Source organism: Gigantopelta aegis, chromosome 4 (genome assembly GCF_016097555.1).
Source record: "Gigantopelta aegis isolate Gae_Host chromosome 4, Gae_host_genome, whole genome shotgun sequence".
In the NCBI taxonomy this organism is placed as follows: Eukaryota; Metazoa; Mollusca; class Gastropoda; order Neomphalida; family Peltospiridae; genus Gigantopelta; species Gigantopelta aegis.
This window is the reverse complement of record NC_054702.1, coordinates 42,900,623-42,913,534: the sequence shown is the minus strand read 5'-3', so window position 1 is coordinate 42,913,534 and position 12,912 is coordinate 42,900,623. Positions and strand designations below refer to the sequence as shown.

The 12,912-nt window shown below is 35.7% G+C and overlaps 1 protein-coding gene and 1 long non-coding RNA gene across 3 annotated transcripts in view; one reads left to right on the top strand and one right to left on the bottom strand.

Annotated features, from left to right (window-relative positions):
- Positions 1-709: 709 nt before the first annotated feature.
- On the bottom strand, positions 710-3,941 carry LOC121370579. The gene is made up of 2 exons (XR_005957699.1): positions 3,819-3,941; positions 710-1,482 (listed from the first exon to the last, which is right to left on the bottom strand). It is a non-coding gene; the product is annotated as an uncharacterized LOC121370579 (long non-coding RNA).
- Positions 3,942-4,053: 112 nt separating this feature from the next.
- Positions 4,054-12,912, top strand: part of LOC121370577 (AT-rich interactive domain-containing protein 2-like) — an 82,753-nt gene continuing 73,894 nt past the window's right edge. For both annotated transcript variants that reach the window (XM_041495893.1, XM_041495892.1), the window contains exons 1-2: positions 4,054-4,193; positions 4,286-4,379. In XM_041495893.1, the coding sequence (XP_041351827.1) occupies positions 4,093-4,193; positions 4,286-4,379 (195 nt within the window). In that variant the 5' untranslated portion in view covers positions 4,054-4,092. The remainder of the gene's footprint in view (positions 4,194-4,285; positions 4,380-12,912) is intronic.

The following is a 12,912-nucleotide window of genomic DNA, read 5'->3' as shown; positions in this document are numbered from 1 at the left end:
GTTCAATCCGTGATGTTCAAAATTTTTACGGACATACAAATATTACTACGACTGATTAGGGATTTAATATGGACAGCTACGGACCTCTACGGACCGTCACGAATGATGCCGAATCGTATCCGTGGCTAACCCGGCGTCCTGATCCTCGACAGTGTGACCGGGGATTTACAAACATTAAATTGTAAATAATGGCGACTATAACAGTTGATGGTTATTATAGGTATCAATAACGATATGTTGCACAATACTGTGTCAGTGACATTGGAAGGTGCCAAACAAATATATATAAACCATTGCTGCTGCTACTGGATCAAGAATAGTGAAGCCCCCTGCTTCCTATGCCAGTGCTCCGGCCTCGGTGGCGTCGTGGTTAGGCCATCGGTCTACAGGCTAGTAGGTACTGGGTTTGGATCCCAGTCGAGGCATGGGATTTTTAATCCAGATACCGACTCCAAACCCCGAGGGAGTCCTCCGCAAAACTCAATGGGTAGGTGTAAACCACTTGCACCAACCAGCAGGGTATGCACTTGGGATATTTTTTGACCGGCCAATCAGGCCACTCACAGCAACACTTTGACTCGCCCTGTACAACTTTTGAATGGCCCGCGACCGAATTTCGTTTTAAAAACAGAACTTACTTAAACTGCACTTTAAAAACATGTTATCATATCATACAAACAATAATAACAACACAAAAGAAGGAAACAGAACTTGTTTTAGTTTTATTACAAACTGTTGTAATTAAATTCTAATTATTATGTTGTCACGGGACCCACAGTGTCAAACATCTGGAATGTTTTAACAAAGTCCGGTCTTGGAATAAGGTGCTTTTATGACCGTATGATGAGGAATTAAAAAAACCCAACTAAGCTGACAGCAATCTATACAAACAATAATCACATCCACTACAGAAATAAACATACAAAACAAGTTAAAGGCATAATTATCACCATTTAATCAACTCATATCGTTACCATTTTGAAAATTAATATACCACCATTTTAAGCTAATGTGCATTAAATATTGTTGAATATGCACACCAACCGGAGTCCAAAAGCCTTGCCTGATCATTCCTTTTAGGACATAAGGGACAAACTCACAAACTTCTTTAAGTTGGGCTTGACAGTTCATTGTAATAGATTATTATTTATCCGATATTAAGATCTCCCCAATATAAAACCATTTAATAAGCGGTGGTAATAGCAGAGTTTCACCATAATATTAATAAATAAAATGACACCAAAGTTGTAGACGTCAATTTTTTATTTTGTCACAATTATTTATGGACTGTAAAGTTTGGGGTGAGTTGTCCAAACACTCAGGCGAGTTGGCTTTGGGCGAGATGGCTATGGGGTGAGTTGACTGTGGGGCGAGTTAACCAGCATTCCTATTTAACACTTGTACGTGCACAGGCAATGATAGCTGTTGTTGACATCGTTGACAGTGACGATTGGGTGTTTGGTATAGTAGACTCTGTATATTCTGAATGAAACAAAAACATTCCAACACAATGTAACTTCGGAAAACATCAGGCTCGTAAACAAAATCTGTTTGCGAAACATACCGTAGCGAAATGTGACGATATTTTGTTTTACCCAAAAGTTTTTTTGTCTTTTTGAATAAAGGCTCATTTTAATCTAGATCTGATAACAGGTGCTGGTAAAACGTGGAATGACACACACAAATAGGATACAAGACTAAAGGTACCCAATGTATTATTTAATCGTACCGGGTTACAACTTACACTAGTTACAGGTACTGTAACGGTACCCATTTTTATATGCCCATCTATGGGTGTTATTATGGTATGGTGTTGTACGTCCATGTGTTAACTTTTTCTTATCCGGACCATATCTCGCATACAGATAAGTCCACTGAAAATTCGTCCACTGAGGAACTCGAGACGATTCATCCACTACACAAAATCAGTTCCGGACGATTCGTCCACTGGGTTTTTATTTTCCCAGTACATTTCGTCCACGGCCTAAATAATGTGTACTACATCTACGTGGGGGCTAAATAAATTATTAGATATATTTTACCCCGTAATTTTTTTGCTGTGTCATAAATTTACAAAGGTGAAAATAAATTATATTGCATTAGATTACGCTTGGTAGATGTTTTTGCAACAATGCTCTGCAGACATAATTCTTTGGTGTTTCTATTTATTCGGTTATTATTTGTTTCTATAATGTACGCCTTTCACGCTACATGTTGTAGGATGTTTTTAGTACAATATGCCCAGTAAAGATAATATTTAGCCCTTCCCTTTCAACTTGTTTGGTTTCTGTTTGCTTTACCAATTAAGTGTACAGGTGTACTCTATTGTGATATCGTGAAGTAATTAGCAATGCAGGCTCATTACTGCTTAAGCTTGTTTCACCAAGTTGGATCCAGTAGCGTCTAAAACAACACGCCTTATTTCAAAGCTGCACCGCTAACTACCTGTATGGATGGAATGAGTGAGTGAATGAATGAATGAATGAATGAATGTTTAACAACACCCCAGCACGATTATTAGGCATATGGGGATAACGTGACAAGGGAGGGTACAGTGGATAGAATTTACGCCAATGAAGGAGAACATGACGGGGGGGTAATAAAGTCTTCCAACGCGGAGGCTTGCATTACCTATTTACCACATCGTGTATGAGCGAGTGGACGAATCGTCCGTGGACGAATCATCCGCATGATAATGAATACAAACAGTTAATAAAAACTGGATAGTAATGTTGAATTCTAACTCTATTTTACTTTTTTGGTTATAGTATACCACAAAATAATGTTAAGAAACAATTACAATGTCAAAGAAATAACTATTAATATGTTTGAAAAAAATGCAGTCATCGAGTGGACGAATTGTCCGAGGTGAGTGGACGAATCGGCTGGTGGACGAATTGTCTGTGGACGAACCGTCTGGAAAGCCTCCAAAACAAAACAAACTTCTGTATGCAAGATATGGTCCAGATAAGAAAAAGTTAACAGATGGACGTACAACACCATACCATAATAACACCCATATATGGGCATATAAAAATGGGTACCGGTACAGTACCTGTAACTAGTGTAAGTTGTAACCCGGTAAGATTAGATAATACATTGGGTACCTTTAGTCTTTTATCCTATTTGTGTGTGTCATTCCACATTTTACCAACACCTGTTATCAGATCTAGATTAAAATGAGCCTTTATTCAAAAAGAAAAAAAACTTTTGGGTAAAACAAAATATCGGTGAAAGTAGCCTAAAGTTTGTGTCCCACAGAGAACGCTTTTTCATCCTATGAAATCTACTTCAGGTTATTCATTTCTGAGCCGATTGATTTGTAAATTGCACACAGAAATAGTACTTTTTTGTTACTTTCAAAACACTTTTACTTTTCTTCTTACGTCAAATCAAACAAAAAACATTTATAAAAAAATTAATTATAGAATGATAGTACGGACAGTAAGTTGTCGTTCTTGGCTTGCTCATATTTATTGACGGGGTATTTTTTTAAACAAAATGTACAACCACCTATTTGTTCACCTCAATATCTTTAATGCACTTAAAATATCAATAAAGCACACGCAAAAACAAGAAAGGATATCAGAAAGAAATATCCGTGCCCCACATTCTCCACCGAAATACCCGGTAACTTCATGGATTTCGCCATATTGCTTAATGGCTTCGAGATATTGACCAATTAGTACTATCCCTCTAGGACGCAATTGCTCCTTGGCATGTTCATTATGTTTTTTGTTAGGAATTTTACTTGAATCGGATACGTATGGACAATTATGTGGGATAAATGTTGATTCGTATGGTTAAAATTCACGTACGTTGGGATCTGGATATCTTTTCTGGTCAGGATACCATCCACTATCGACCGGATTGTGTACTGAATCGGGCTGGTTAGCTGTGAGCTACCAACCGTTCATCGAGACGGCGTACTCGCAACTGCGGTCCGGTCTGCTTGGATATGCGGAATCCCCAAAATATTGAGGATTTACCCAGTACTTCGGCGTTGTAGTATCGATGTCGCCTACGTTCAAGGCATATATTGATACGAGGAATATTGGAAGCAACTGAAAGATTGCATATTCTGCATATTTCATGTTCAAAATGGCTAACCTTTTGAACAAAGACCCTTTCACTTATGAAGAGGAACGCAAAAGCTTTTTACAAGATTTACACAGATTTCATCAAAACCGGGGGTAAATATATTCTTGATAAACGTTCTCAATCAATCATTTTATACAAGATTATTGTAATAGATAATCAGTATCTTGTTTTTTCATAATTTCAGAACACCTTATGAACGTATTCCCCACATAGCTGGCAGAGAAGTCGATCTTTACCATCTGTATCGCCGTGTGATTGGACTTGGTGGGTGGCAGAAGGTAAACTTGCATTTGAATTTACCACACTTTTTATGCAATTGATTACTATCTCAATGCGTGCGCGTCTAACAAACATGCCACAGTTAGTTATTTTATAATTTATATAATATAAGCATACTAAATATCCTAGCATGGCTTCATGAATGGCAAGGTCATGGAATGTTTTATAATTTTGTAGTGTAAAATATTATTTGTGATGATCGCTTGGATTAGAAACAAGTTTTGTATTCCAACATAATAAGTAATTACAACTAATGAGTTTGATGACCTACATTTCAATATTTGTTGTTGTTTTGGTGGGTGTGGGGGGGGGGGAGGGGTTGGGGTTGGTATGCATAACTTCATAAGGATTGGAGGCAGGCCCTATAACTGGCAGTCGTTAGGTTGTCAGATCTGACTAAAGTCCTGTTTAGACAACTTTAAATATTAAGAAATAATGGTGTTATAGTCGCCCTAAAATTTTATTTGGGCGATTTTCTTCAGGCCTCTAAAAATTGTGAGACGGATTGCTTCATCTGTGCATTGTTCACGCAAATCTAATTTAGTGTAACATTTCCGTTCGAACATTAAATTTAGCATATTATTTGCATAGACTGTAAACGGGTTACGCCCCCAAAAACAAGGGTTACCTGAATTTCAAAATCTGGTATCCCACCTGAGAATTTAGTATCCCACTTAAATGAAATTCATAAATGACATCATAACAAACTTGGACGACACTGTTTCTTAACTTCACACCAGTAAATGACGACTTTCATTGTTTCAGCTAAAAAATAAAAACACAGGATAAAAAAACCCACACAGCTTATATGGTATCCTAGTTACGGTATTGTAGCGGAAACTTTCGCCTACGTCTCGGTTACCATTACGGGATATGGATGCTGTTTCTTCGTAGCAGAGCCGCCGCAGCGGCACGTTTCCCGGCAATATTATCGCATGTTTCGTTCAAATAAAGTTGTAGTTGTATATATATTTAAGTTTCTTCACGACTGACACGCATCAGGCGCCATAAAGATGTCTTATGTATTGGTAAGCCCTTAAAATTCGCAATGTACAATATCGTCTGGCTATATTTATCCCTTGACAACCATGTTGGTTGTAAGTAGTTTTCTCCGCTATCTTCTTTGGAGCACCACAGAAACTGCGTCGAGTAATATATATATTTGTTTTTTACTTACCTAAAACTATTTATTAACTGTAGGTATTTTAAAACCATATACTGTCCGAGATGAGCTCATGAGGAATATTTGGCGATCACTAATAGTAATACAGTGCTAATAATAACAATAAATTGATTAATTAAAGTCTAAGACTACACTACTAGCACAAAGTTAACATTATTTACAGTTCTTCATCTCAGATCTGAGATAAGCCACTACAATAATGCACAAAATACACACTAATACTGTAGAATACTTTATTTTCGTGGGATCAAATTTTCGCGATGTAATGAAAATGGGTCAATTCGCGAACATTTATTTTCGAGAATCTCCCAACCCCCATCAATGAAAAAACGAAGTACAGATGTCAATAATTTTGTTTTAAAAACGGAACTTAGTTTTGCCGATTGTTACGCTAATCTGTAGAACTAATCTTGCATGTACACACAAGTGCTATACACATAAAACAATAGTTTTTCTGCTTTAACCAGTCAAGACTTTATTGTTTACAAGTTAATAAGCTTACAGAAGGTGCTTACCGCATACAGTTTTTCTTAATCCTTATAATTGTTATAAAAACAAAAACTGAAAACCAAACGAAACGAAATTTGAAGGCACAAGCTACTACTACTCAGTAACTTAAGTTTGATTGAAACAATATTTATTGCCGTCCAAATACTAGTTCAAAATGGTTTGTGATTGGCTAACAGGCCAAAAATAAAAATAAAATTGTGAAACATCTGAACATAGCCCAGTCCAGATTTTTTCACTTCCACATTTTTAATATACTGTGATAATGCATGTTTACTTCCGTCGTTGAACATGTGTAGACTCTGTCCGATGAACTGATCGCTAGCACATGCGAAGGAAAACAGCATAAAGCTTTTTAGTGTTAGTATTTTTTATTATCATGTATGTACTTACAATCGTGTTCTTGATTTAAAGTTTTAAACAGCTTTTGTGTTTTGTGGTTTGTTCTGTGACAGGAGGGAGCACTGCTTTGTTACTACTAGCCTCGTACATCGGAAACTAATGTGGTATAGTTGAACGAAACTACATATTATAATATTTTTTTGTCGGCCTTTATAAAAAGTTTATTTAAGCGTGGAATATATTTTCACGAATTTCATTCACACGCGAAAATAAAGTATTATACAGTATTAAAATGACATTCTACCACTACACTACTAGTAAACGGCTAGCACTGTAAGTATTTTAAAAAATTACTACGGTTGACAACGGTCACTTTTCGCACCCTTATTTTGGCTTTGTACACAATAAATATCCTACAGTAATGTGACTTGAAATCTATATTTCGTAAATAGTACAGTTTTTTTAATCACAAGATTTTCTTCAGAGTGAAGTGCATTAGTAATGTTAAAAAAAAGAAAAGAAAAATTCTATAGCAATTTGGTATTGAAATGTTTCCAGCATTCTTAAAACAGAAACGTCATTCACCCAGTTTATTGTTCTTGTAAAGAGATGTAAAGTGACATCATGCAAAAAAATAAAAAATTATCTATATTATTACAATGCTTCGCCACATTAAAATAAATACTGGTCTACTTACCTTGACCTCTGTCAAAAAAGTTCCGAGAGCAGACAATGCAGTTTAAATGTTAGTATGTTTTTATTTTTCATAATTTTAAACAAACTATTAAGTTTAAGTTTTAAAAGAAAAAGAAAAATCATAAAAACTAAAATTACAAAAAGTAGATTATATATTTTCATGTATGGATATTTCACATTCTCATGAGATTCTCGTTTTATCTGTCATGGCTGCCAAAGAACGCTTTTAGTCTTGATAATTGTTAATCTGCATTGTATTAACAATTAATTTAATATATATCAACGATGTCGAGTAAGTGTTCCAAACAAAGTGTGAATGTTTTTTCACAGAACACCGAAGTTTGTTTTTGCTACACATGGGGTATATGCCTCATCTCGTAGCGCTGAACAGAAGACTGTGTCGATGTCAGCACTACATTATTGTATCTAATGGTATCCCTGTGGGATACTGGGTTATTGAAGTCTGGTATCCAACATTAAATTCTGGTATCCCCGAGATATTGGGATATCGTTAATCTCGAACACTGTTATTTAAGAATTGACCACAATTATTTTTTGGTTCATGTAAGTATGAACCGAAAAAACAATGTGCACACTGTATGACTCCGCATAGTAGATCATACAAAAGTGTGCACATCATTTTTTTTCGTTCAAAAAATAATAGCTATTAAATCTTATAATTAAATTTATATGCATACTTTAACAATACATAACTGAATTTATTTTGTTTAGCTTTAAATACGCCTGTAGTATTGTTTGTGTAAACTCCATTGATACTTATATGCTTATATGTCGCGTAAGAAGGCAAAGTTTCATTCACTATTATTTGAATCAGGTGATTTTTTGTAAATGACATAATAATTTTGATAAGCGATGCCAATTCCTCTAGCTGCTGTGCATTTTAACGGATCATTTAGTTATATTGGAAGGTATTGTCCTATTCGTTTTTTATTTTATATTTTATGAAAGTAGTGCGAGTTGGGGTCGGGGGAGGTAGTAGGCGTGGCTTTTTTTTTATATCGGTTCATCAAGATATGAACGAAAAAAAGTAAGCACCTCTGGACCAATCAGATTGCAGTAAAATGTATAGACGCCAGGGGTGGGGAAAAATAAAATTGTCAATCGGTCCCGCTTGTTGTCATCATTAACGGGGGGGGGGGGGGGGGGGGGAGGAAAAAAAAACACACTTTTTTTTAATTATCACATCAGTGAAAAAAACACCCACCCCACAAATTGTATATATTTTACATAATGGAATAAATAATATAAAAAAGGAATAAAAGCTATGAATTTAAATCCCATATATGTATAAAAAGTACGAATATTCAGTACTGTGTCCTGAAAATTAATAAAAGATCGCACCGTTGAAGCGTTTGACAACCTGAGCTAGCACATGTTTAGACAAAGAGATTAATAACTCGTCACTGATTGGACGAAATTTGACCTCTACTGGCTCCTGAGATAACCAATTTGACCTCTACTGGCTCCTGAGATAACCAGTACATGTAGCTGTTCTGCTTACTCCCACTTGTTAACAAAAAAGTGGAAACCTTTTGTTAATTTTAAAATCCTTTATAATTATTGGATAGACTACATTGAACAGTCAACAATAAATACATTTATAGATTATTTCAGTATATTTTATGCTATTTCAAGCAGTTTGTATTGCACAAAAGTCTCTTGCTTTGGACTGGGACACTCGACCCGACAAAGCTCCGTACATAGGTGTTGACAGGTGTTGATTGTAACCAGTTGCAAACTCTGGGTCCTTTGTTTTAATTGGAGTGTAATACCTTGATGGCTCTCTCACCAAGAATGGTGTTATTGTTAACGTCTGTTTAATCTCTTGATCGGCTCAGCAACTTTGACAAAATTAATGTCTAGCCTAGTGGTTGTGGATTGACACTACTGTAGGTCCGACTTCAGTGACTGACGATATATACTTAGGCAGACTTCAAAATCACAGACGCCTTGCCACTAGCCATATTTACCACTATTTATTTATTATTTTAAATCATGCATGAGATACTGATGTCTGGGCAGGCCTGTCCACTTGATGGATAAGAATTTGTTCCAATAATAGAAATGGACAGGTGCTTCGGACCGACAAGAATGACAAAAGTGGGACCGGCAAACACGTTTTTAAAAAATAATTTCGGTCTCAGAGATCGAGAATTGGTCCCAGACCGGGAGAAAAGGGCTTTTCCCCACCCCTGATAGACGCAAAGCAAATTTAATTATTTTTGCGTATCCCATAAACAAACATTCAATTCTTGGAGGCCTGTTCTTTTTATAAAATATGAGCCACTATTAAAAGACATTCAGTCAGAATGACCCAACAAAGTATTATCTGAAAATATATACATTTGATTTGTCCCTAAAAGTACTTTATATAACCATATCCACTTAATATTGATATTAAAAAAAAAAATTCAATTATGTCAACAGTGCATTATTCAGGCAAAAATAATGACTATTTGGAGCACAGATGTGCATCATATTATGTTTTTTAGTCATGTGACAGGCATTTGCCACGCTTAGGTACAATGAGTATGCTTGACCTCTGAAAAACAGTTGAAACAAGTTATTACAAAAATAATAAACTGATGTGAATTAGATGGTGCTTATACATTAATTTATTTTAGTAACAGCTCTGGCATTTTAAACAGTGACAATCCTGACTAGTTAGGTCTTTGCATTTAATGATCTGACACATCAGATATAGGAAACTGTATTTTAGACATAGTAGCCTTACATGTAGATACCAACCCCTTGTTCGGCGAAACTGACAATTTCAACATAACTGACGTTACATTCAGAGAGGTTGGAGGTCATATCCAGTGGTGTGGCTATCAAACCTGTACCTCCTAGTTCTTTATATTTTGCATCAAGCATACTGGGGCCCAAGTCTACTTGGTGACATTAAAAAAAAAAAATCATATTCTTTTGTATTGCTGAATGGGGATTAAAAATATTTGCGTGACTGACGTTACACGAAAAAAAACAGCTAAAAAATTACGTCAACTTTATGAAATGTTAGCAAATGTTTCTGTCCTAGGTAACATGGCAACATGAAACTACATTTCTAGAAACCATTACTAAATTGGAAAACCACAACATTAAAAGAATGATTACATAATTGTGCATGACTGATGTTACGTGACTGACGTTACACTTTGTCAAGAATTGGATTTGTACTAATATAATGAGGTAAAATGCCCACCATTTCAATTACATACATCTTTTACAAGTAGTTAGAGGTAATAAGTAGGTTTGTCTTGTTTGTGGTAGCTGCAAGTTTCATTACAGATGCACAACTAATGGTGGTGTGAAAATTTCAAAACGGAGCTTCACTTAAAACATGGTACACATTAGTTTTCATCCTGGGGAACAAGACAATTTAACACTGAAAGTAAAACATGACAAAAAAGTTGAAAACACAAGTGCAATAATTAGGATAATTACAGAATAGTCACTTGACAGTGTGTGACTGACGTTAGGGTAACATTAATTCAGTAACTGGAAAAGTGTTACCAATTTCGATATATGTAAGTATTTTACAGTTCATTCATAACATATTAGACATATTAGAAGTCTTGCATTAGTTCCAATGTTAAGTTAAAACTATATTGAAAACATTTTCAAAGTTACATTGCTCACTAGTGAATGATATGTACCACTGCCATTCGCCAATTAATCAAAATCAAGGAAAGTGGCACCCCTGTGATTTCTGGCATTGATCATGACTGGAGGTTGCAGCTTCTTCATTTGATACTTGTGATAGAAAATTTGATCCTCCTTGGATGGCCATTGCCATGAGGCACCAACTTTTTTCATAACAGAGACCTCAAAGTTGCTGTTCTGAATATTCTTGACTACATATCCAGGGAAGAGTTCACCATCGTATTTGACAGCCTACCAATCATCTATTGCAATTGGTGCCTCCATCGCTTCAGCATGTTGAGCAGGTATTTCGATCACATCTGTATTGTTGGAAGAATCGGCAACATCTGTCTTTTCGGAAGAATTGGCAACATCACTAGTCGAGAGTGAATGTCTCAACCTTGCCCTGTTTAACACGGAGGTGGTGGAACCGAGCTATACCTTTGATGGCCGGGGCATCAACAAACACCTCATTCAACTTGAGGGAATTATTACGCCATTCAATGTCTGTTGTCGACTGTTCTGTAACTATTACGCTTGCTGCCTTGACGAAGGAAGGAACGTTAGTTTCTTTGCTTCAGTTGCTGATATCAGAAAGTACTGTGCATTGTGGGAGAAAAACCATGAATATTCATATATAAGGAAAGTTTTACCTTATTTAGAATACAATAGGCCACCTATGGGGGGGGGTGTCAATCTATTGCCCAATAGTTTAGCCTAACTGGAGAAGAAGAAACAGTGTGAATGACGACTTTTGGTGGCTATCTTTGCTGAAGTTTTTTACTATTTCAGTTTGTTTACTCGTTGTTTGAACCAATAGTGTATGCTTTTTATTAAGTTTAAGTTAAAATGTGAGGAAGTCTAGGGAAAGGGTTAAATATATGTAGAAAGAATTCAGTACGACCTAGTCTTAACTCACTGGTTGAAAAGTGACTGATGTTACAGCTCCTGTTTTTCCATGACTGATGTTACCAATTTCATTCCACTCTCACACTACATTCATATAATATCAAGGACTGATGGGATGTTTTTAAGGTTTGCCTTGGCAAGTAGCAAGAAAATTATGAATGACATGTTGGAATACCCTCAGATTTTTTTTATGCACAAAAAATGCTACTTTTTTTGTGACTGACGTTACAGTGGCAAACACATTTTTCTATTAATTATATTTCAGTCTCTATGCTTTGTATTGACTGTTTCTAACTATTTGATGTTTGAGAGTCAGGGTAGTGACATTACAAATCTAATGAAATATGCAGAATATTGCTTTACATTCAGGGAATATAGATAGGGCTAATTTACCCATATTTTTTTCAACTTTTAACCTTAAAATATAAAATGTTTGCCAGTGGTGTGTAGTACAAAAAGAAAACTTGTTTTAGGGAAAACTATTGTTGTTAGTTAAATTGGGTAATTAATCTATAGATTTCAATCATTTATTTAATTAAATTATGAAGATTATTTTTTGGCATCAAGTCCTCTCCAATATGGAATTGCCCAAAACAGGTCAGGCCTAAAAATTGTCCCAACTATGAAATTTTAATTATAAATTACTTATGAGCTCTTAATTTATTTGCTTTACATAATTTCAGTCTTTATGAACTACATGTATAAAGAAATTAGATGATAATAGCATGCCATATAACGACATAAATAAAATAACTCTGCTTCATGACATCATTCAAGCACAGACACGAAAAGGTTACGGACAGACTGGTCTCTATAACACACTGGGCAATTCCGTGACTCGCAGGACATCAGGGTAACACATTTATTTCATCATACAAATGGTCAAAATGTATTCCTGTGACGCCCAGTTTGCAGAAAAACTTTTAAAATTGTGTTCACATCAGTACTCTACATGGCATACATGGCAACAATTGTTGCCAATGCTACAAAATTTTGGCAAAGCGACTGATTGAATTTATTATCGGAGTTCCAACACAAGCCTTGAAATAAGCGGCCAGTCACGGTCATTGTCCGGTACAAATTTGTAACTTGTCAGTAACAATGTCGATTGCACTGGTCATACATGTCCGAAGCTTGCGTTGTAGTAAAAGCCGGCTGTTTTGGAGTCGAATACACTTGATGCACCGATTAAAAAAATTGTAATTTGTCAGTAACAATGTCGATTGCGCCGG